This window comes from Dysidea avara, chromosome 11 (genome assembly GCF_963678975.1).
Source record: "Dysidea avara chromosome 11, odDysAvar1.4, whole genome shotgun sequence".
In the NCBI taxonomy this organism is placed as follows: Eukaryota; Metazoa; Porifera; class Demospongiae; order Dictyoceratida; family Dysideidae; genus Dysidea; species Dysidea avara.
The window spans coordinates 25,109,450-25,135,538 of record NC_089282.1 but is presented as its reverse complement, the minus strand read 5'-3'; the positions used below and the strand labels follow the sequence as shown (position 1 = coordinate 25,135,538).

Below are 26,089 nucleotides of genomic sequence, written 5' to 3'. Positions count from 1 at the left end.
TGTGAGGAGGCAGGAAAAAAGACCTATAGCCTTTCCGTTTTTTAGTACATAAGCATATTGTATTTATAATAATATTTCTTTTAACTTCATTTAGTATTGACTTGAAATTTGAAATTTGAACAGCTTAGCTAGGTCCCTTTTTTCGTATGCCCCTTGATCATGCAAAGTTCAATGTTTGGTGAGATAGATTTTCTTATGTGATACCATGGTATATCATGGCAAAATTTATTCATGACATAAATATACCTATGTCACAATACTTTTTTTTTTTACATAAATGGTTATTTTGTGTTTATTTTATGTGATTTATCAAGTGTTACACAGTATGCATTACACAGGAGTTAGCTAAATCACATATAGTACACAAATCAATGAGAGGCCTGGAAATAGCTGACGTAGTACTGGCTAGGTCTCATGAGCACTATCACAATACAATTTTTCCTATCATTATTGTGATATAAATAAATATATTCACACTATTGTAGCTGTAGCATCAATGGAGACCTGCTGCAGATGTTAACTGTCGAAGCAAATTCCAAGTGACCATGTCTCACCTATAGCCAGTAAACTTTTAAAGTGGGACTTTGGGTGTCCACACCTTTATCTGTGAGACAATTTACAGCCCCCTGCAGTAACTTGATTTACTTGCACTGACTTGTAGCACAGTACACATGTATCCCAATGTTGGTTTACTGGGTAGCGTGACCATAATATTATATACATGGTAGCCTAAGTGTGTTGTGTGTGTGTGTGTGTGCTCTCTGCAGCTGTCTCTTGTGGTGCTATGCACGTATGAGGGAAGGCATGTTATCTGTAATTATTGTTTAGGTCACCAGCACCAGCAGGGTCTTGGTTAGGATGATACCATAATAGTGCAAGTTTAACAGGGGGGAATTTTAATGAATTCGACAATTTACCTTGCAGTTCATCAAAATTTCATTTAGTGAATTCTCTTATACAATATTGGAGCATTTCGTCAGAATTTTACTTGTCAGAAGTCATACTTTACCAGTGAGAGTTGTGTAGTTGAAATAGGCTAAAGTTTCCTTCTTGGAACTATGAAATCTTCTATTATAGTCATGTCCCCAAGCTCCCTAGTTTACATTCTCATTGGCAGCAAGTAGCTTGGCAGCAAGTAGCTAACCCTTTACCCCACCAAACTATAGATAGTCTATATAAAATATGCCACTGGTCAAATATGGTTGGTTGTCAACAAATGTTTGGAGTATCATCCACAAATTAACTCCGCCATGAAATAGTATAGATTTGGATTAACATCTGTATAGTGACATAGACTGCCACAAACACTACTTTAGATGAACATGAATTAATACTAATGAATAGATGTAGCTAACAAAGACTAGAGATGTAGCCACCTATAGTGATCATGATACTAAGGAGCATATTGTCACTCAAAAAATAAATTATAGCAGTTACACTGCCTCAATAACATCACAGGTCCTATATATTAGACCAACCACCCCCAGATACATCACTGCTGAAATTGATACATCACCATACACAGTGATGACATCTTGTATGACCTTCCTGAGAACACTGAGTAGCATGGTAGTTATACAGTTGTGGTTGTATTGAGTCAGCACATAAAATATAATGATGTCATGACCAGTGCAAGTCCTATACCCAACCTACTGCATTGGGTAAGGTTTGGTGACCTTGACCCACCCCATTTTGCAATAAGATGTTCCAGTTTGCTACAAAAGGCTAGAATGACAAAAAATGGCTGATAAATCCATGGAAACAGATGCATACATAAACAATGTGGTGTATTTTGGTAACTAAGTGTCTGGATTATCCTCAAGTGTCCACATTAACAGGTTCTAGTGTGATCATTTGGTATGGCATGGTGTTTGGCACAATGTTGAGATAGCAGTAGTGCCGAAGCCAGGAAGAAGAGATTCTATTTCATCTCACACGCTGGTCTTTAATTGATTATAGTTTAGATAAAATTGTTTTTGTATATGTTCTATTAGAGCAGTTGACTGTTCTAATAGAGTATTCTGATTTTTATCAACTTCCATTTATGTTCTGCAAAACAAAAATGTCTTATAATTTTAACTATGATTAGCTCTTCCCTTTGCTCTAACTCTTTCTACCTTTTCATTTCCTATGCTTACAATTCAACTGATCTGTGGCTATAGTATACATTAAAAAGATTCTAAGGGACTGCTTTAATCTGCAGGACAAAAAGGAAGCAGGTAATGGAGCTGGAACAGGATTTGGAAAAAGAAGTAGCTGTGGTTTACAGAGATCATCATGAAAGCATTGTGGAAGTCAAAAGTAAGAAGTGATTTAATTCCAGCTCACATGTGGGAGTGTATAAACAGTGGAATGGACTACTGGAATGGTGGAATGAATTTTTTTAAAGTTCAATATCATTTTTTACATCCAAATAAGTACAACTCCTCCCCTTATGTAAGCAAATAAATTGGATTTCCCTTGCAGTGAGCTTATTAAGCATAATTCACCTCACCATAGACAAAGTTTACCAATGTAATGATGTAAAGTCAGTTATGAACATGCACAATGGCAGTTTATTGGGAACATCAAGAAGACTCCTGACTTAACCCTTGTTCCCAAATGATAAAAAGTTAGCTAGCTAGCTGATTGCTTGTAAAAGTACATTCACTGTATAATGGTATTCATTTATTATCAACTTTACCAGTTAGGCACTGGAGGACAAACACAGAAGGCAGAGCCTGTATGAGCTGTTTACCATTAACCTAGGAACCTAAGTGAAAATCTTTGGGAAAAGTGAAATGCGACTATCTTGTAAGCATTTACAATGAGCCTTTTCCACAATTATGTCAGAACAAATTTAAGCCAAACTTCATTGTGGCAGTGCCACATTGCACACTGAACTGAACCACAGTTAGTTTCAGACAATTAATAAAGTATTGAGTTATAAGTCATACAAGTGTTGTGGTGAGGAAAAGTATGCTAAAAGAGCTGACTTTGAGGAGAATTCTATTTATTTGCTTATGCATAAGGGGAGGAGTTGTACTTATTTGGATGTAAAAAATTATATTGAAATTTAAAAAATTCCATTCCACCATTCCAGTATTTCACCATTCCAGTAGTCCATTCCACTGTTTATACACTCCCCTCACATGTGTACATGTGTATACTGATCAAGCTTGTTAAACAGCTGGAATCCATCTGGGTGCCCTACTAGTGAAGTTGACTGTTCTATTAGTGTAGTTAACCATTCTATTAGGGTATTTCAGTTTAATTGTAAGCCATGCATGCACATGCAAAACTACCACTCCCCTTACTCTTTTAATGTCATTATCTTTTCTTTTAAGCTATATCACTAATTGCATAAATTGTGCTTTTGTACCACTGCAGGTAAAAGTATTGTAAACTTACCATATATGGTCCTGGAAGAATGCTTGTGACTGAAGAAGTTCTAAGTGCCAATATTTGTTTTGAGATATACGTAGATCCTAAAGATAAGGCTGGATCTTAGCTAGTACAGGATAGATAAGTCGTCATGACCAGAATCACGTACACACATACACGCACACACACATACAGACACACACACATGTACATATACACAAACACAATGTAAAGCTATCAGCTGCCATGTACACAACTCTGTGCACCATGAATCTGTGTGAACAAATCCTGCTGGTGCAGGACTAATATCAATGATTATGCAGTACCCTGTCTCACGGGGAAGTTATGGGCACACATAATCACACCTGAACATCATCCATTATGTGAGCAAGGGCAGTTGACATTTGCTTACCCAGTTAACACCAAGTAAATGATCTGGAAACCAGTATCAAGCAATTATAAGCTTTTGAATATATTCTAATAGAACAGTCAACTAAATTAGGACCTATCATGTACATGTGTGAAGTGGATTTTTCCTTCTTGACCTCTGCACTGTTGGTTATCCATATAGGAAAGGCATGCATCAACGCATACATTTCAATAATTCTGGCATAAACTTATCATTTTCTTTGCCCTTGCTGTCTATAACAAAACTCCTATAGTTTAACTGACCTTGAGAGTAAGTAGCTAAAGTCTTTGAGTAGGCTGTAGGACCAGGTGTCCTACAGACCTTCAGCACTTGTGCTGTAAAGCATTAATAAATAAAAAAATAAATAAAAAAGTAATCATTGTCAAACAATTTGCAATTTATGCATGGTCACCAAAGGTAAGGCAAATAAAAGTTGAGATACCATTAAACCAAACCATGCCACCAATTCAGAGTCAGTCTATACAATTTAATTTGCTACACCATCCAGTAGTATATATCTAACCATAGATAATAGTCTATTATCTATGATCTAACTATGTCAGTACAAGTTGCAATTCTAATTTCACAAAACCACCTAATAGAACAGTCACGAATTTCTGGATATCATAAAATGAAAATAAACACAACGCGCATTAAAACACTGAAATAATAGCAACCATACATCACACGCAAGCACTATAATACACTCAATCATCATCATCTGAATCATCATTTAGAGCAGTTCTTTGTCTGTCACGGACAGTTTTATTAGCAAGTAGTGAACTGTGTGTCTTTTTATCACCACCAGTTGTCGGGGGCTCCAGTAGGTTGCCACTGTAGTTGATGACCCCGGCACAACCTAAACGCCACTCTAACATCTCTGTAGGGAAATCATCATGTCCGCCCAAGTCATCAAACCCTTTAATGAAATCCTTTGTCTTAGCATCTATAACTATAGCAATGGTGGGGATTACACGGATTTTCAGCCTATCACACAAGAAAGGACTTCTTTCTACACTCAGCTTAATAAACTTTGTTTCTAAGTGTTTAGGAGCTAGAATGGCCAAGTGTTTGTCCACAATTTTACATCTCCAGGTTGACTCCCTGTAAAAGTGGCACACGACTTTGTCGCTTTGTTTACACTCCTCAAAGAACGCTTTTTCTTCAGAGATTTCCCGGTATTCTCCGTGCCCCTGACTCCTCCATTCTTGCTGTTGCGTAGCCAATTGTTTCATCTGTCGTAGTCGCTTCTCGCGTAGTTTTTCAATGTCGTCATCTTGTAATTGGTCTAAGCGTTCTATTTCTTCATCCACTTGCTGCTCAACGACCTTCGCAGCGTTTAGTAGCGTCTTCTCCACCGCTTCCATGTCTAACACTTGTACGAAAATATTAGCGTACAACAGAAGACCCGCTGAAAATAATGACGTTGATACAATAAATTAAAACGGACAACATTGTACAACACAGTAGTGAGTTCTCATTATAAACTAAATGTATATGTTTGAGGGCATACAAAATAAAGTTATTTGTCAGAAGCAGCTGCCACAGCTACTAGTTAATTGGTTGGATTAAAGGGCATGATAGTCCTCTGGATTGCACACACTATTGTGGCAGCGTCCACCTGTGGATGAAAAAAATGGAAACATTGCAGTCACTACTAGGGCTTACCTCGAGTTCAGCGAAGACATGGCAGACACATTTAGATGAGGACTCTCGGTAAACAAATGCAAAGTAGTTCCTGACATGAAGAGAATAATTTACACATCACATCACATGTTCACTGCGTACTCACTTTAACTTCACACAATATGTTACATTTTTAAAGCTGTAGTGCTTCTTTGCAAAGTATTTCTTTTGGTGGCCAATTACAGTGAGGCCACTGGAAGAGATTTCAAAATCACCTGTAGACTGTTTGACTTGTGAAGACGTGAACTTCTCACTTAATCGCTATAAATACAGAAATAGGCAGTCACAATGACTTACACAGACACACATGTCACAGTTACACAGTTTCTGCTGTTGGCCATGTTCAATCGGAATATGGCAGCAACATTTTAAAACCAAGCGTGCATCCACAGCCGGACTTCAGCCCAGCTAGCTGGGCATACACCTGGTTTGCTGAAATTAAAAAATGTGTGTGTGTGCGTGCGTGCGCGTGCACATGCGTCACAACGGGCTGTATGGGCATAAAAATCTGGCTTCATAGGCTACCAGAAAATAACTAATTCCTTTGAAGAGAAAAGGGACATGTCCCATACTTATGCGAACAAAAATGAAGGGCAGCCTTGAGGCTTTCTCTAAACAATTTGCGTGAGAAAACACGTAGACACATTATAAAACAGTTTAGAAGATACTTCTGCACATAATTTTTGGTTTAAAGTGGTTTGTTCTAGTTACTTAGCAAATTACAAAGCATTAATATTTTATATACATGGTTCATGATGGTTGATTAACTGCCTATTTGCATAGGCGCCTCGTTTTTAGAAGTAGCATAACATCAACTTGTTTGAAAAACAGCAATTAAATTTAGTGAACCATACAGCAATACTCACATGAACACACTCCTTCACATTCTCCAGGGTGGCAGCCTGAGCAATAGACTGTGACCCCAATATCTGTACTGTGAACTTGTAGAGTGTCTCATTATCTGACGGCTTCTGTAGAGGGAAAACAATCAGTGAACTGCTTGTCGCACACTACACTACACATACACACACTACACACAGACAGACAGACACACATACACATACTGAGGATGATACTCCCATAGTTGCCGAAGGAGTTTGTGCCTGCTTCTTAGATTTTTTCTTGAACAAAGAAAATGTGTTCCTCCTTTCTTCTTTAGGCTAACAAGAGAAAGAGAATCAACAACTTGTAGTATTTTGTAGGATCATATCTCCAACTTACCGTGCTAGGCATTTGTGGCTGTGAATCCAAAACTCTCTGGAATCTTGACTGCAGTGAAACAATACACATTCATCTGGTACACAGAGCACAGGCTAATTGGACTTGGATTGAAAACATTTGGAATTGAGGACTCAACAACAGAATTCAAAAAATAAGGAAAAAGATTTTGGTCCCAACAGATCTAGATATGGCTCTGTCCATTTTTATTCCCTGAAAGCAGAAAACCTCATATTGCAGCCAAAAATGAGCAGAAATTGTTAGCCATTAAAGGGAGGCTCCACTGTATGCATATGTGGTTTCAGGAAGACATAGGTTACCATGGTAATATATATATATATATATATATATATATATATATATATATATATATATATATACTAACCTGACAAGCACTGTGTAGGGAGATACACATCTTGTTGGAGTTTGGGTCAGCCATGAAACCATGACAAACAAATTGTCCATCACCATTGTCAACAATGTAGCCACAGTATCTATGGTAATACATTGATAACATGTCACATACTTAATACATACCACACACACACATACCACACACACAACACAACACACACACACACACACACACACACACACACACACACACACACACACACACACACACACACACACACACACACACACACACACACACACACACGCGTATGCTTACACAGAAAGACAACAACAAAATCTTTTAGTAGAGCGGCTAAGTGAAATAATCATTCACTTTTTGATAAAAGCATTAAACTTGGTACAACATTTGCTTGATTCATATTAGATATGGTGCCATTAAAGTTACCAATCATATCACACTCAAAGAACCTGAAAAGTAAAATGAATAGAAAATGTACTGGGAAGCCATAAAAGTGCTCTGAGCTGGCTCAATAGTGAATGTACTGAAACTTTGCATCTGAATACACAAGCAAGGGATGGTCACATCCAAAAGCTGATCAAGGGAGGTGTCCATCCAGGTCATGTTAAGGAGCACAGTATGTGAAGCCATAGATATGTAATATATTATTATTTTCATTGGATTGTATTTTTAACACTGAAATATTGGCTCCATTAGAAGTATCTAAAAACAGGTAATTCACCACATTTTCTGATTACAGGTGTAAATTTGACATACCACCCAATAAAGATTTTAAATGCACTAGTATGGTTTCCTGACCAACTAGAAATGGGCTTATAACCTAGTTTTTAAAAACTTTCAAAACATGCCCTAAGGTAATGATTTTGACGTGGCACTATGACTTAGTACACCTTACTCAACTTCCACAGAAAATATGGTACTTTTATTACAAAGTAAACAATTTCATCAAAATTTGTTGCTTAGCCACTCGGAAATTATCTGAAACACTACTACTGCAGCCTAGTAAATCAGAACTGAGGTACTGATCAGATACTAGAGCTGGCGCAGGAAAATTTTACTGGAGCCTGGAGGAAGGACTAGTACTCTAACTCCACAGGAGGACTGTGCCATGTCTCACAGACAGACATTGTAGAACCCACAATTTCACAACAACCTAACACTGCTAAGCAGGACATTGAGCATTCACTTCCCTAGACAAAACCAGGTTCCCACTATACAGTTGGGGTAATGTGAAGCTTCACACTCAAGAAACAACAATTATAACAGAAACTGGGCATTAAGTATCAAATCTGGAACCTTGCAGTTACCAGGCCAGTGCTCTAACCACTTGGCTATGCCCCCTTGCACATGCAGACACAGACACACTATACACAGACACACTATACACAGACACACACAAAGTTTTACATACTTCTCATCTTTAGGATTAATCCCCAGAAAGGACAGAAATCTAACTCGATGCTCTTGCAAAAGATCCTCATTCTGCCAATACAACACATACTAACACAACAACACTATTACACACTAACTTGTCTATTCAATAACTTGATATGAGATGAAGCAATGTCCACATACACCTCAATCCATTTCAAATCATCAGCACACAACTTCGTCAAACTTTCGACAATTGTGTCAATCCCATAGGCACTCGTAGTCTCCACCCGTCCAAGGTAGGTACACTCATATCTTTGGTAAGACTCAATCTCTATACAGTGTTATGGAGAGTACAGTATTATGGAGAGTAGTGTTATGGAGAGTACAGTGTTATGGAGAGTACAGTATTATGGAGAGTACAGTATTATGGAGAGTACAGTGTTATGGAGAGTACAGTGTTATGGAGAGTACAGTGTTATGGAGAGTAGTGTTATGGAGAGTACAGTGTTTCGGAGAGTACAGTGTTACGGAGAGTACAGTGTTATGGAGAGTACAGTGTTACGGAGAGTACAGTGTTATGGAGACTTTAGTGCTGGTACAGTGAATTGCATTAGGAAGCCTTATCCATTACTAAAATAACTGCTAAGGGTATTTCCTAAGCACACAATTTACACTGCTGATCTAATAAGGTTGGCTGGTTTAGACAGGTGACCATATCACAGAGCAATGAAAACCCCCCAAATGTAACAAAAGAACACAGCCACATTGCCCATCTCCTGTCTAACAATTTTTGCCCACACTCCGGATTATACGAGTAAATATTTACTCTTCACCCACACCAAACATTCAGTATCAACAACACATCATCAATGTGTTGACGTGCTATTGACAAATGTACTTACAAGACACCATAGCCATATATGGTCTGGTTATGACCACATACTGTTGCTCACAGACTAGCTGGTAGTGAGGTAAAGTTGTGTACTAGAACCAAGAGTTTATAATGGAAATGTTTTGCATGACAGAACAAACTACTAAAAGCGAATTACAAGATTTGAGATAGTTCACGAATGAACTTGCATGCATTTACATTTGACATCTACTTTCAATCATCATGCAATTTGTCCAATCACAAACATTCATGGAGCGATCCATAAGAAATAGTAAATGTTAAAAACGTGATGGTTTGGGGGTGTGGGGGTAGCACCAAACCTTCTGTTAACACCAAACTGTGGTTACTACAGTACAAACACTTATGCACTACTTGATGCCAGAGGAAGACATTGTGACAACCCTAGCCTATGAGTATGCATGTGAGCCTTATACTGAAAAGCATACCGAACCTGAAATACTGAAGAAATACGACAAATAGGTGGGAGCTGCTGCCCTCCTCATACCCCACCTTACTAACTCAAAAACACAATTAGCACAGAAAAATCATAGCACTTATTATGCTTCCAACCTCCTGGCAATCAAGCATTGTGGCTGGTTAGGATAGCAGCATGTTGTATTGATAATGGCCCTACGACACACTGTTATGGATATATTTTAAGAATATTAAGAGGTGTGAACGATGAATTTAGTTCAATATTTCTTAAATGAATAATGAGAAGTACCATGATTAATTTTGATGTGACCAACTACAAGCATACAAAATTTTTTGGAATTTTCAACTAGAGTAGGGACCATAGCACATTGATAAAAAGTACTGAAACAAGCTGTAGTGCACAATTTAACAAATTCCAATTCTTTTTCGTGTACTTGTTCATTTGTAAAATAAGATTATTATGACTGGTGAACCCATGCATACCACATCAAAAGAAAGAAGTGGCACCACGCACCCCAGCTACCAATTATCATCTGAAAAGTAAAGTATCCATTATGCTTCATTGTCAGCTATGTTCAATCCGTTACACAGCAGTACGAATCAAGAACTGTTCGAAAAGCACCTCTGTAATCAAAATAGCCACTATGAAAAATACGGATGATTTCCATTACGGAGGGAAGTCATCACACAGTACCACCAAAATCAACACCTTTCGCTGTTAGCAAAGATGAATAGGACACAAAAGAGGACACCAGTAAGTCCACGAAGAATGCATTATTCGTTCTGCGGTATGCCAAAAGGCACATGTCCAGCTGAAGCAATGTCAAATAGCGAAAAAATCAAGCCGTAGTCTTAACCATTATCGAGTTGCACTTGTCTGAAGGCATCGGTCAGTTACTCTAGAAAATTCCATTTAATAATTAAAAAATAATAATTCCATAGCAACTTGTTGAGAAAGCGTTTTGGATTGATCTGAAGGCTTGTTTGGGCCTAACCAATACTGCCTCATCATCATTAGGGAAAAGTAAGGCTGGTTTTTGGGTGATGCTTTTCATGGGCCATGCCCAAACCTTTGTGGTCCCTGTATGTTCATGTTGAGGTGATGATGATGCCTCAAAAACATTTAACTACTTGTGGATGGAATTACATAAGATTTTGAAATTAGGCCAATTTGTACATAGTACACTACTTGACCCTCTAAAAAAATCGTTTATTCAAATGTCCGACTTTTATTTTAAAGTTTTCATCATACAACATCATTCTTTTGAACTGCTTTCTCAGGAATCAGCTTGTATGTATAGACTTTTTGGTATTCCCCAGGCATTAGTTAAAGTCATTACACTGAATACAGGACACAAGACGAGGTTACAGGACACAAGACGAGGTTACAGGACACAAGATGAGGTTACAGTCTGCTCTACAGAAATAACTCACCAGTGAGGGAAGGAGGGATGGCAGATTCATTGACGGCATCAGTATCATGTTCATCAACACTACCTCCACCCATTGGCTTCCCTTGGTGATGTTCTGTAACACAAGTAGCAGTGACTTCTCACCCAGTCAATATGTCTGATGTCCATATAGTGCATTAGAGTGATGCACTGATTAATCGGTGAAATTAGTTTATAGGCCAATGTTTCAGATATATCAGTATCCAGTATCGGTAATTATTTAGCCAACTAATTTGACTAACCCTGATGCTATTGTTTCCATAACAATAAGACAAAAATAAAGTTTTAAAATTACAATGTTACAAAATAGGTGTGAAATTTTGTAAACACAAACATTGGATCAGTTATCAGTATCGGCCATTATGTGAATTTCAATATCAGCCAATCGGATAATTTTCTTATCGGTGCATCACTAGTGCATTATACAGTGGAATATCTTTCGTATCAGGAGCCAGCAGCTGATTATGAAAGAATTTTACTGTTGTCCTGTAGGGACCTCAGAAGCTGCTTGGTTATACAATAAAATAAAGGGGACCAAGTGTCCTGATTATTTTGAAGTATCCACGTTTCTTTCTGACAGGGATCCGCTGTCTCTTTGAATGCACTGACACTTAAAAACCACAATCAAGGTGACTTCTACTCAAAGACTAACCTTCATTGAACACTCCACCTCCACCGATATGAGGTGACATCAGCTCACCAAGTTCATGGTTGCTATCTGATGATTTCTTCCCCCTCTCTTTATTGTGGTTATCCACTAGAGCCCTAGCAACGGCTTGAGCAGGAACCTGACACCGAAAGACATGACACTTGTATCGTCTGGTTGACTGGTCACGAGCAATGTAACCAAAGTCTCTGTAATAGTCAACAATATTACTTTTAAACATCATGAACACTATATTACTTTGGTGTGTGCACTTGGGATCAAAAATACATAACAAAGTTTCTAATGCATAGCTTTTTGTGCATTAGCACATGCACAAGATTTTGACCAATTAAACTGATTCTTTTTTTGAACTTAAAACAAAAATTACTGCACATGACTTCTGCTTTAACTCTGTGGAACTATTAGACCCTCTGTAGTGTTCCTGACAAAAGGTGAAGTGCATAAAGTACCACAAACCAAACTCCACAGCCTTCTCTTCTTGATCATGTGAGCTGATAAATAATGGGTCATGTGATCTTGTACTCACGGACCAATTTCATTATATCATATAGCGGGTTTTTCTCGTGGACAAATTTACCTGCGAAAGTAAAATCACGTGACACTTAATCTTACGAGATGATAAATTCGCAATATTAAATTCCTCGTGCGAATTTATTACTCATTGTAAAAGTGTTTGTATACGAGATGGAAAGCAGTGGAATTTTGTCATGTTAGCTGTGTTTCTTTGTATCTATGCTTGTATCCACAATGAATTGGTGCAGGCACCTGAAGTTCTCCAGGAAATGGGTAGGGCAGCCATCTTCAGCGATGTTTGGTGAAGAAACATGTGTTGTGTAGGGACGAGCAATCAGCAAGCTGTTATGTACATAAACAAGCACATGGCTTGTTGGTGAATGTTCTAACATGGCAGTTTTATAGGTGCTAAAAAACTCACAAATCAACAAAACTCCATGTGATAAAATATGTCGCAAATTTTAATATTGCGAAGTGCCCAAAATGCAACATTAAAGTCCTCGCAATAAAACCCGCTATACGGTAAGCCTTTTCCATAATGACGTCAGAGCAAAAAATGGCAACCTCTATTTGGGGTACTCTAATGTTTTCAAGTACAGGTGATATTGGGCGACAAATGAAGATCGATAGTTTGTGTGATTCAGGAAGAAAATATCGAGCTAAAACTAACAAGTATGGGTATAACGCAGTGGAATTAAATCGTTTACGTGGGTTTTGAAAATTTCAGCTGGTTTTGAAGGTTGAGTAGAAATAGCATTCCTTTATGTACGTGTAACCATACCTGGTAACTTGGCTTCAATATCATCTTTATTAACAACTAAATGGCCTATGAAAACTTGTTGTCATAGCAATCAACACTCAAAAATATAAGAGTACCCCAAACAGAAAATTGATGTGATGTCATTATGGAAAAGGCTTATTTGAATACCTGAAACAGTATCTTGTAATTTGTATCAGCCCTACTAGATAATATAGAGGTGGTTTGTGTTCCCTTAATAAGGAAGTTCTTGTTCCTTACAAGGAGGTGGTTTTTGTTAATGTGTGTTTGTGGTAGTGTAAATTAATGTGTAACATTTGCGCCCTCAGTAAGTCCCACAATCAGCGAATTTACTTGTAAACAAACTGAAAGTTTTGCATGTGTAAAGTCCAGGTGTGTTACTAAAAGTGAAACTACTTTCCTTACATTAACAAACTGCCAAATAAGTCCTCCACTGGAGACTTGAGCAAGTTGTGGGAGATTTAAGGGGACAAAAAAAATCACAATTTTGATTAGACTTCTAGCTTATATGGATACTATCTACTATTCTAAGATATTTTCTGTCACAATGTGGACAGTAGACTGTCGTTACTTACTCTGATCTTACTCAAATTACTCTCTCAAAGAAGTTTACTGTTGTCTTGATCCCCTTCTTTACAATCAAAACATAGAGTGATCATAATTCAAACCAAACCCTGGATAACTACTGCATGAATAATGGTTCTACATGCATGCACACACCCTCCCACCCACAGGCATGCACACACCTGTCATTTTCCACTCCTATTCCCCACACACGGATCTTGTTGATCAACTGTGCACTCAACACTGTACTAGAGCCAGGATCAAGAAGTCTCAGTTCCAAGCCACTGATCTGAATGAATACTTCTTTGCCCTATGACAACAATCACTCAATCACTTCACTTCCTATTAAGTACAATAATATACTATACTCCATCATATTCACATGTATTGCTTCAGCTAGTCATGCAAGCTGAAAGGCAACTGTATGTTCAAAAAGGTTGCCTATTGAAGTGGTGTTTCATAAGGAGATGCTAATAGGTTCCAAGAGTATTAAAAACTCTATTCTGGCCACCTCAGGAGCATGCTTATTAAGTGTGCAGGTGTCTACAGGCTAATAGCATGTATATGCATATGATAAAATTATGGGACCACCCCATAAGTGTCATTTTCAAGGTGTCCTTATTAGTGAGGTGTCCTGATTTCAGGAGTTTAAATGTGGTGTACACTAATACAAATGGGACCATGGACAAATGTCCTGATTATCAAGGTGTCCATATTTTATGATGGTCTACTTGGTGTAGCACCACTGCACACATTGCACAAACACAGACACCATACCTGTCCTCCTGTGGCTAAAGCATCTTTCATGTTGTCTCCTTTAGTTGTTGTGATTCTCCTAATACATGCTAGAACAACGTTCACCATCTGGCCTCTGACCAACTCAGTTTCATCTACTTCTTCCCAGCCAAGTGCCATGGCACGGAATGTCTGTGGTGAATACAAGGGACTTTGTGTGCATGCATGCATGCATGTGTGTGTGTGTGTGTGTGTGTGTGTGTGTGTGTGTGTGTGTGTGTGCGCGCGCAAGCGTGTAGTGTGTGGCTGTGTGCATACAAACAAGTGCACATAAACATTGTCTGTACACACATATCGTCAATATAATGTGGTTACCTTTGGGCTATCATGGTCTGCCGAGTCATTGCTACAAAACAATCATGACCACCATAGTACAAACAACAACACAGAGAACAGCCATGTACCTTGATGTTAGAGCAGTAGCATAGTTGATTGTGTGCGTTTGAAGATCATCCAATGTTGACTTCAACTCATTCAATTCATTATCGGCACTTGCTGGGAGCTATACAGGTCAAGTGAAATCTCCTTTAATAATCTCTCTTATACAATAGAAAGAAACCTAGCCTCCATTATATGGACAAAGATTTTGCCATCAACAGGCCTGACTCCTTATCTAAAAGTGACTGTGGAAAACCTCTTTATTGCAGCAAAAACTGGCCAAAATTGTTGGTCCAAGACATACCACTAAAATGCTACACTACTATATAGGCATTTTCTCTATTAAATTAGTAGGTAAATTCATGGTAAATTCATACACCACAGTATGAATTTTTAACAGATTCATACAACTGCAAAACAACACCTGTGAACATTTCTTAGGGTATATTGTCAATGCGATCATTTAGTAGTTATGACATGTTATATTGAAATGCTGTACATTTCCTTTTGAAAGTAGTACCATGATATATTAACAAACCATCTGAGTAATACTATTGCTATTTACTGCTTAGAAACTGTTAACATTTAAATACCTTTAAAGCAATGCAATAGATAAATGTGCTCACTTATTTTTGGCGCTACTTGTAAATACACATCTTTTATGTACCTTGTTAGAGGCATCTCCTTCTTTTGGCGGTTTCCACTGTGTCCTTCCACTCTTCACGTGCCAGTAGTACACGCCATCCTCTCCCACTACCTTGCTCCAACCAGCTGGCAATTTCTCGCCGTCGTCCTTATCAAAACCTCGTGGGCTCCAACCACGTCTTAGTTTATCTGGTACTGAGGGACTAGCACCACCATTTATTGGCAAGTCAACGTCTTCATATGAACGTTGGACAAGCATGTTCTTGTGTTTCTCCATCCAGGCCAGCTGCACGGCAGAGGTAGACTCACGACCTTCCTGCATGTCCGAGTGGTCCCAGTCTAAAGACAAATCACCAGATGGTTCTGTGTCTAACACATTTGATAAATCCAATGACTGAGACTTGTTGATCCGTGCATTTGGGTCATCGAGACCTCTTTCAAGTGCTTTAATTGCTTCATCCACTGAGTCAGTTGGTGGGGAATTTGGAACATCCATAGAAACAGCTCTTGTCTTTTTACTAGTTTTGGGCAACTCCCATTGTTGCTTGTCAGCTTTCTTACTGGCTTTGTCAGCTTTCTTACTCTCTTTTTCTGCCTTCTTACTAGCTTTATCAGCTTTCTTAAGAGCTTTGGGATCTTGTAATTTAGCATAGTTGGAAAGTTGTGGTGATGGAGGTGAGTTGACTTTTAGTTCGTACTGTCGAGCTGTCACTGGTAGGTCATACTCGTCACTTGATTCACTCACAACTACTTTAGTTGCTGCTTCCTTCGCTGAAGCAATTGAGATGTAATCGTATTCTCTAGCAGAAGGCGGTGGCCTCCACAAAATGGGAGAATTCTTAGGAGACTTGGAAGTAGGACTAGTTAGGTTAGGTTTTGGATGAGTTATTGTAGGGCTTTGCTGAACCACCGCATATTCTGGAGAAGTAGAACGGCGTGTAGCTGGCAATGTCAATGCCTTTTTATCAGGAACGTCCCCAATCACATCATAAGTTGCTTCTGATGTTTTTAAAGTTGAAGCTTTCCTAACCCCTGGACTGCTAGGAGGCTTTTCTTCTACCGGAGGTAACACCGTATTTCCCTTAGCAGCAGCACTTTGGTATAAACCATTATCAACTGTTATTGAAGATGAAGACATCGATTTGTCATCTGATGTTGCAACCTTAACCAAATCTCTAGGAACCAATGGAATATCATACATGTCCTCATCAATTTTGTCATCTTCTAGTTGATCTGCGAGCTCACTACGTGGTGGCAGAGGAGGTGGTACGATGTCTAAATTTTCAGAGCTGGGCTCTGGGGCAGTTGACTTCTTTTTCTTCTTTATCCAGTCCTGAGAGACGACAGAATACTCTGAATCACTTGGCTCAGTTTGGCTTGCTGGTTTTGATGACAAACTTGTAACAGGCTTGGGCTTTTCTCTCAACCGAACATTCTGATACAAATGTTGTTCTACCTTTGCTTTGTGTGCCTCAGCTGAGGTGGAACAAAACACAACATCCTAGTCATATCATATCTCTTTATACACAACACAATATACAAAAGGCTGTGTGTACACCATAAAACATGTATACCTCAAGACAACATGTCTCCGCCAAACCGATAAGCTAGGTGTTAATACCAACACATCGAGGTATTAAAAACAAAATTAGGCGAACTCTTTTCACATTTCTTACCTTCTGCTGCGGGAAATTTCCAAGATGTCTTCCCAGTTTTTGTGTTCCAGAAATACGGCTTTTTGCCATCTTCCGTCTCCACAAGTTGCCAGTCTGGAGGCAAATCGCTTTTCACTCTCTCTAGACTTTTCTTTTTATCTACTGCGCTGGTTGTAGTCGCCATTATTATTATATCCACGAAATGCACACTGTCAACAACGAGGTCAACAACTCACTAGTAGGTCCATAATCGATCATAAATTGTTTGATCGCTTCATCTGGTAGCCATTTTCCGGGGGGTGTTTACAACAGTGCGCGTTAATTTGATTGCAACTCGGAAGCGGAAGGTGCGCGAGAGTAAATCCTCAGACTCACACGAAGCAAACCTTATGTGGCAGTCCTATTGGTAAGCTTTTGCCTGTAAAAGTAAATTTCTCTCAAAAGTGCCGTGGAATTTTTTTTACAAAGGTCACGAAGGTGACGTAGCATGATAGGCCTGCGGGATTGTTTGCACGATAATTAAGGAGACTACGTCTGGAAAGAAAAGATGGGTGTAAAAAATGTGCTGTCAAAGCTGTTACGGGCTGTTGTTACACATTTGACATGATTACTACAAATATCACATTCCTCTAGCAATGGGTCGTGACCTTAAGCTTGGTGTATCAGGTCTACAATACACAAAGTTCAGACACCAGCGCAACACAGCACTTTCCCACATGGTCAAGTCAAGTGTGGCAATTTTGTGTTTGTCTTGAATCGGCTTGGCTGGTTCTTAGTTGCTTCTTATAGCTTCTTTTTTAACAGTGTAAGGAAAGTCCTAAGCTGCATTTGTCCGACGGTGTCATAATTCCCTGACCTTTTATATGTCGAGAAGATAGATTCAAGATATAAAATGTTGACAAGCTAACTGGGGAAATTGCAATCTCTAATTATAAATGCACTGTATTATGCTGAATGTTCTTGCAGGTGTAAACATCAGAGATGTTGGTGACAGTCCTGCAGAGTTGTAAGATGTTCATAACATCATTGTGGGGTACACTGTACCAATTGTGTGGAGAGGATGATTATGTGATTGGTGTTTATGGTAAGGTGATTTTGTGGCAGTTTTCCAGACTTTGAAACCAGTGATGATTTTAACCATATGTGTGATTTCATGGTTACTGGCGGAGAAATTAAAAGCTTGGGAATCTAGCTCAGTCCTTGGCTTTCTAATATGAGGCATCTGCAATGGGTGAAACTACAACATTTAAGATATTTGTAGAGATTTTAGATTTAGTGCAAACCTATTGTCAACCAGAAAATACAATTACATCCATAATTTTCGATCACTAAAGTCTTAGTATATGTTAAATTTAGAGAAATTCTGATCAATTTGATATTTAAGATATGCAGATTTTTTATAGGTGCACCAATATGACTTAGCAGATATTCTGATTTAATGCCAAATTGTCAAGTTAAAAACAAACTGATCTGACCTGGTAGCATAGACCTTTCTGTTTAAATTCAGTTATAAAGTAATAGTATGGTAGTTAACATTGTAGTCATAGTAGAGCATGTGTACCCATAGATAGAAAATTTGCATATCTACTGCTGGTTTATACATGTTACCGATCTGATGCAAAAACAAAGCCAATATAACCAATAGCAGATCCAGTTACTGGTATACCTTTAATTTTAACTTGTTGGCCAACTTTTGTTAAAACAAGTACTGGTATTTAGTGTATTTAGAATTTACGGGGGATTACTGGCTACCTAACCAAAGCGATTTCTAATTTCACCCCCAAGCGGTATACAAAGTGTCAGACTCTTAGGTTTCTCTTTTGGGTTACCATGGTGATGTTTTTGTAGGCTCAGTGATGCTAACAACTGTCGTGTATTTTGGTGTTAACCTGTTCTATGCCATGATGGATTTGACTGGCAAGCCTGCCTTCTTGTACAAATATAAGATTCAAGAAGATGAACCTGTGAGACCAGCTAATCCTCATTATGTTATTATTTCTTTTTTTCCACAGATTGATCCTGAGAAATACAAGCTGGCTGTGATCCGAAATGTATTAAACGTCACCTTCATTAATGTACCGATATTACTGTTGATGTATCATGCATCAGTGTGGCGTGGTATGTCATTTGGTTATGATGGCATACCAGACTTGTTTACTGCTGTATGGCAGTTCACTGTGATATTATTAATTGAAGAAGTGTGTTTCTATTACAGTCACAGGTAAAGTTTAGTATACTGTGCACAGCTATAAATGAGCCAGGAATGGTGCAAGCCTATCATACTGTTAGGGAGAAGTGTAATTTTTTGGGTATGATCTTTTTTGATGCTAAATATTTGTAGCCACAAATCACAACCTAACTACTTACTTGCACAATAGATCCGAACACCACAATTATCAGAACGTCTAAAGTGGCTGTTCTATTACAATATTTCATTGTTGGTGTGTGTTCTATTAGAGTAATTGAGCAGAGCTCTGTATAAATCAATGAGATTCAGTTACTGTATAGCAGGGGGGGGGTATTTTTGTGGATTGACAACTATCCACAAAAATTTCCCCTTTGAGATTTGCAGCTTGATCAAAATGACATTTTTGAGTATTATAACCCTTAAACTCCCCCCCCCCCCCCCCCAAGGTGGCAATCTGCAAAAAAAATTCTCCTTAAAAAATCTTGCTATACGGTACTCTATCTTTTCTAAGCACTTTTGACTAACCCCAGCAACAAAAGTGTTTGGATAACTGTTGTTAACTGAGCATAACTACTGTACGTATGTGCTTTCCTAACTACTTGGAAATGACGGGTTGTTTATTTTACGTCTGGGTATCTGGCACTATCAATCTTAGTTTTGTGGATAATGTGTAATTGTATCGACTTTCAATTGATGTAAACAAAGAAATGGTTTGCACATTCCCTCAAAACAGCCTCACCATACCTTCACAGTACTGTGGCAGTATTAGTTAGGTATAATCGAGCATAGAAGTATTTTCGGTGCAACTCAAAGCACTCGTAAAATTTTAATTACTGATTGACTTACAAATGACTTCGGACAAGTGTAGGCTACAGACTTGATTTTTTCATTGTTAGATGTTGCTTCATCCTGACATTGTCTTTTGGCATACTGTAGTTTGTATAATGCAAATATCATTGGAAGTCCTTTTTGTTTGCAATGCACTGCAAAGATTTTTAGTAGCATGTCAATCAATATGTTTTCTATTGTCAGAATAAAAGGAAACTATCTGTCATTTTTGCGCCGCATCCAATAGTCGGGGTAAGCAGATTGATAGCTGCAGCTGCGTGTGTCATTTTGGGTTGAGGAGCCCGTATAATTCAGTGGCGGATCTAGTAATTTATAAAGGGAGTTTCCAGTTTAAAAGGTGGACATATCCACTGCATAGTAGGCGGAAGGATGCTACAGTTGGGGGTGCCCAAAATTTATTGTGGTAGTAGTAAATTGTAGGGAGGTTGAGGGCATCCCCCCTAGGAAAATTTTGAAAATTAGGTGTCAGGAGATTGAATTTGGAGGAATTTTCGGTGGTTTTAGCTGTTAATCAAATACTATAGTACTACTATTATAATACATGCTCGAGTTGTATTAGGGTGACTGCTCTATTAGAGTATTTCGATCGTGATTGACAAGTTCCTGGGAGTTCACGTGACGACTATTGCACAATGTAGCTTTGTGTTGGGGTGCTCAGCACCCCCAGTGAGCACCCCTAATACAATAGTTACAGCACCGCCTCTTCCACCGCCTATGCATGAGTGTGCGAAAAAGCACACTCACCTGTGCTAGGGAGTCTGGGGGCATGCCCCCAGGAAATTTTTGAAATTTTGATTCTTTGAGACTGCATTATTTGGCAACAATTTTAGTGTGAAAAATAAATATTTTTAACTGTTGCCTAATAATTTTTCAAAGGGGGTTTCCATGGAAACCTTGAAACCCCTCTAAATCCGCCACTGCAATTGAGTGCTGCCTACAGTGCTAGCTAGCTTTTGCTAATGAAAAAGCTGACATTACATGAGCTCATTCTTAATAAGCTTACTGTTTGGATATTTGTTTCTAGGCTGTTACATCATCCATTCCTCTACAAACACATCCACAAGACACATCATGAGTGGACTGCACCAGTTGGACTGACTTCCTTCTATTGCCACCCTCTGGAGCAAATCATCAGCAACACAATCCCCATAGTACTTGGACCACTGGTAGTGAAGGCTCACCTGTCACTGGCATGGTTGTGGTACACCATCGCTACATTGAACACAATAAATTCTCACTCTGGATATCACATGCCATTCTTGGTGTCACCTGAAAAACACGACTTTCATCATATGAAGTAAGTGACTTGTTGTATTTGTTGTAAGTTGTTTGTGAATTCCTACTAAGCATACTGCCCGTAGTATGCTCTATTTAGTGCTACAGGGTGGGATATTCTGAGGGAAAATGTCAAATTCAAGGACAAAGCTTGCCACTACTAATTATTATAATTCATTTTTCACTGATGGCCTTTTTCGTGTGTTCAAAAGAGTTTAAGATAATAATTCTAACTCCTTCCTGTATAGGCTTTAACTTCCTCATGAGCCCTAGAGGGATAACACGTACACACAATCACTGCTAACAATGCATAACACTTCATGGGTAAAAATTTCATGAATGGAACATATAACGTGAAAATTCCTTCCGGTAAAAGCTACTTTAATACTTTTTCAAACAACTACTCTAACAGAACACTCACTGCTTTAATAGAACAGTCATTCTTGGCATCTGGTTAACTGAAAGTTTGACCAACTGAGGTGCCATAATTTAATTTCCTGCACTGTCAGCACTAACAGTATAAATGCAAAGGATTAAACAAGCAACTAGAAATTTAGAAATTGTAGTCTCCCAGTATGGCTATAGTATAAAGGCCAGAAGGATGAACTCACTTTGGACATTAGTTTTGTGAGGGCCTGAAACTCCTAAAGATCATGTACAAGACTATACATGTACAACCGATATTGTATAGTTATAACACGCTTACGAGGGATATGACTAAAATATATGCACGATTCACGAGAGAGTGCGTATATTTAATCATATCCCGAGTAATCGTGTTATGACTGTTATATTCTACACCCCAGTAGATGAAAACGATTATAGATTGTAAGTTATAGTGAAACAGCACCTCCTGGAGATGGAAATCAATAGAAATTCTTGATGGATCAGACGTTTTGTACTTTTAACGGTGCCATGCCCACATAGTCGCGATTAGTGAGTTATCCACGAAGGAGACAGGAGTTCATCGAAACTTGTTCCATTTTCTGAGGTGAATAATTGTTGGTTGAGTTAGGCGCTTGTTATTAGAGACTTGTTTACCGTTTAGATAAGGATTTCGCGGAATGTGTGAAGTTACACCATATATGGTAAGCGTAGCCACAAAGCGTAGTATATCAGTTATATACCACAGTTTGCCATAGTATATCAGTTATATACCACAGCGCGGCGCTTATGATCTCAACCACAGGTGTGGTATATATAATAGTTAGACGTCAAGAACCAGGGTTCTAGGGGATTTAGAAAACTCGAAGGCCCTGGGCTGTAGCGCCTGAGGGTTTTCTAAATCCCGTAGAACCCAGTGGTTCTTGACGTCTAACTTATTTAGACTACAACTCGTTATTGTACCTTGAGTTGACAGCTGCTTGTAAATAGGAAATGTATGGCTAATTACTAGAAACAAGCCCTCTACACCTCCCGACATGGCGGGACCTCAGCGTGGCTGTTGCTACCCGTTTAAACGCCCATGCGTTGCCAACGTTACAGGCGCGTGCTATGTATCGAAGTACTGGACTCAGCGAGTGGACTACAACTCATTGTTCCTGTTGTTGTGCCTCGACAGCTGCTTGTAAGCAAGTAATGTAGTGTTGATTAGTACAAACAAGCCCATTACGCCTCCCTCTAATTCAGTACGGCTGTTACTAGCCATTTAAATGCCCATGCGTTGCCAATGTTACAGGCGCGTAATTATCGTGTTTCGTATCGCCTCAGAGCGTGGTCTCTATTGGACATGACCGTGGCTCTACGAGATTTAGAGACCACGTTTTCAGCCAATCAAATTTCAGTATCAAACTTGTTGTAGTCTGAATATATATAAAATCTTGAAAATTTAGCAAAACATTGTAACTTTACAAACTCAATGTAATATTTCAAAACTTGTGTTATACATTAGGGCTGAACGATACTACCGTTTTAGCGATATATCACTATATTTTGAAAGTATCGATATCGTGATATTTTGTTATTAACGATTGTGATACCATGCCTGCACATTACTGTCACTAAAAATCCGTTTGTTATGCAGTACTAGGCTAAGAATCTTTGTAAATGATAAAGTCCACCCACCTGGTTTCCCCTGCAGAGAGGTGTGAACACCATAACAACCTCAAAGCATGCGTTAAAATAACTGTTTCTGAAAACAAGAATGATAGTGGCTAGTTTGCTATCACCTATAAGCACTTCCTGCAGGAATGCTGAACAATACAGTATGTAGCAGCAGCTATGACTGACTTATTCATAAGTATCGTGAACTATTCAGTATCGTGAATAGTGGCTTCAGTATCGATCGTGATACTAAAATGGCAGCCCTATTATACATATAATTTTAGTTGTGTACTGTGACTATATACTCCAGTAACAATAGTATGATTATTCAGCTATCTAGTAATTTTAATATAGTGTACAAAAGTTTACAGAGTTTTTATTGCATCACATTGAATATTTTTGACTGGAGAACATGTACTGCTGGAACCAAAATAAATATTTATCCTCTGAAATAAGCTATTGAGTATGTCATGTCACAAAGAAAAAAAAGCAAAGGGTCTGAAAGATCACCTTGTTGCACCCCCTGAGGAGAGAGAAGACAATGATACGCCTAGAGCTGAAACGAAGCTCAGTACAGCATGCAAATGTTCTTGTACACTGTTGTAGATTGTCTCACGTTTTGGTATAGCAGTAGCAGTACAGGCCAGTACAACCAGTTAGGATACACCAAATTTGTGTCAATGGCAGTTCCCTCAAGGAAGCGCATTGCAGCTGGTTAGCATAAATCAATAACAACTAAGGGTACGGACTTGATTTTTTCACTGTTTGACATTGCGTCGACCCGAGAGGTGCCTTTTGGCATACCACAGTATGTACAATGCATTCTTCATTGACTTATCAGTGTCCTCCTTTGTGTCCCATTCATCTTTGCTGACAGCGAAAAGTGTCGATTTGGCAATAGCACACGGTGGCTTCCTTTCGTGTCAGTATTTTTCATAGTGGCTGTTTTGATAGCAGAGGTGCTTTTCGAACAGTTCTAGATCTGAAATGCTGGTTGAACATAGCTCACAATGAAGCGTAATGGATACTTCACTGTTCAGGCAATAATTGATATGCTGGGGCACACGGCACCATTTCAGATGTGGTATGCGTTGGTTCACTAGTCGTAATAATAATATTTACAAAGAAAAGTTAACAAGCAAAAAATTTGGAATTTTCAACTAGAGTAGACCATAGCTCATCGAAACAAGCTGGAGTAGTGCTATGGTGCATTCATTTGAATAAACTCAAGATACGCGTTTGTAATAATATTCCACTAGGGCCAAGAGTGTTGACCAAAGTCATCTGACGACCTTTGCATGATCAAATGCAGTGGCTGAGGACAGACTACAAGTTGGAACTCTAATAGAGCAGTCAACAGTTAGAGGAGAAAATTTAGCAAATTTCTAACTTTTTACCCCTGAAATTTTTGTATGCAACTTAAAATAATCCACTCGACAGTAACACAGTAGTCCCAGCCATTGATTATCTGAACTGTGGAATTGACTGATCTGTTAGAGTATTTTGACAAAGGCGTACGTTCCAGTAGAGTATTTGAATGAAGTTCTGTATATAAATGGACTTCTATTATTTGAGTCTGAACTCACCCAGGGCCCGAGGAACACTGTAGTACAAATGTCCGGTGGTGTGAATTTAAGTGTGTCGTTGTAGGTGTAAACATGTTGGGTGTTCCAATCACATTACCCACTCATCTTGTTACAGGTTTACTAACAATTTTGGAGTGTTGGGTATACTGGATCGTCTCCATGGTACTGATGAAGCATTCAGGAAGACAGCTGCTTACAAGAGACATCGTATGATCTTCAGCTTCACACCTGCCAACCAGCTCTACACTGAATATGAAGAAAGTTTAAAGGAAAAAGATGATTGACAGTTTTACATTGTATACAAATAACAATATTCTGAATATATATATATAGTCGATCCATGTGTACGCAGTACCATTAATATATTATATATCATTTTTATGGCACTTAATGATGTTCTAGCTGGTTAGCTAAAACTGTCTGAAGGTAATATATACAATGGAAAATGTCTGGTTGTCTGAGTTATCCAAACAGCTCATGGACAAGACAGCCAAAATTAAAAGAGCACAGTGTTGTGTTGTTAAAAAATTACTGTAATTCGCTTTATTTTCGTGTTAAAATGTTTTCATATGATTTACAATGGGAAAAAAAAAGCAAAACACGGAAGCATCACTATACCCATCTTTTGGCCACCAGTTTAAACTTTGAATTTTGCATTGGGAGATTATGGGAAGAGACCATGGTGATCTGTATTAAGCTACCTATATACGTGAATACATCAGACTGAATTTAGCACAAAAAAATCTACAAAAGTACCATTTTACAAACTACGTATCTTGTCAGGTAATGGAAATAATTGGATTGCATAATCCATACAGGCTTTTGAAAATGGCTAAATGGAATGATAAAAAGTCACCTGTATGCAACCAAGAGCACAGTATAAGCAATCTTGATTCACACAACCATATGAGGGCCCCATTCACTGAGCCCATCAACACATTGTGAGTCA

General features: G+C 38.5%; 3 protein-coding genes across 5 annotated transcripts; 1 reads left to right on the top strand and 2 right to left on the bottom strand.

Annotated features, from left to right (window-relative positions):
• Positions 1 to 4,386: 4,386 nt before the first annotated feature.
• Positions 4,387 to 5,159, bottom strand: LOC136239602 (thioredoxin domain-containing protein 9-like). Its single transcript, XM_066030366.1, has one exon. It carries the CDS (start codon positions 5,137 to 5,139, stop codon positions 4,480 to 4,482), a length of 660 nt encoding a protein of 219 aa, XP_065886438.1. The 5' UTR covers positions 5,140 to 5,159; the 3' UTR covers positions 4,387 to 4,479.
• A 34-nt stretch (positions 5,160 to 5,193) lies between these two features.
• On the bottom strand, positions 5,194 to 17,518 carry LOC136239598 (uncharacterized). 2 transcript variants are annotated; one of them, XM_066030359.1, is made up of 17 exons: positions 17,221 to 17,518; positions 15,567 to 17,020; positions 14,926 to 15,023; positions 14,837 to 14,867; positions 14,504 to 14,653; positions 13,909 to 14,036; positions 11,857 to 12,059; positions 11,188 to 11,280; positions 8,582 to 8,757; positions 8,464 to 8,534; positions 7,062 to 7,170; positions 6,680 to 6,727; positions 6,517 to 6,618; positions 6,325 to 6,429; positions 5,565 to 5,719; positions 5,441 to 5,510; positions 5,194 to 5,393 (listed from the first exon to the last, which is right to left on the bottom strand). In XM_066030359.1, the coding sequence occupies exons 1-17, from the start codon at positions 17,381 to 17,383 to the stop codon at positions 5,328 to 5,330; spliced, it is 3,222 nt and encodes a 1,073-aa protein (XP_065886431.1). In that variant the 5' UTR covers positions 17,384 to 17,518; the 3' UTR covers positions 5,194 to 5,327. The 2 variants fall into 2 exon arrangements, with proteins under 2 accessions (XP_065886431.1, XP_065886432.1); XM_066030360.1 differs by having other exon boundaries at positions 6,523 to 6,618.
• On the top strand, positions 17,280 to 25,526 carry LOC136239601 (fatty acid hydroxylase domain-containing protein 2-like). Of its 2 annotated transcripts, XM_066030364.1 has the most exons (6): positions 17,280 to 17,605; positions 18,166 to 18,283; positions 19,048 to 19,163; positions 19,212 to 19,420; positions 21,261 to 21,533; positions 25,256 to 25,526. In XM_066030364.1, the coding sequence occupies exons 2-6, from the start codon at positions 18,181 to 18,183 to the stop codon at positions 25,422 to 25,424; spliced, it is 870 nt and encodes a 289-aa protein (XP_065886436.1). In that variant the 5' UTR covers positions 17,280 to 17,605; positions 18,166 to 18,180; the 3' UTR covers positions 25,425 to 25,526. The 2 variants fall into 2 exon arrangements, with proteins under 2 accessions (XP_065886436.1, XP_065886437.1); XM_066030365.1 differs by lacking the exon at positions 17,280 to 17,605 and having other exon boundaries at positions 17,657 to 18,283.
• The last annotated feature ends 563 nt before the right edge of the window (positions 25,527 to 26,089 follow it).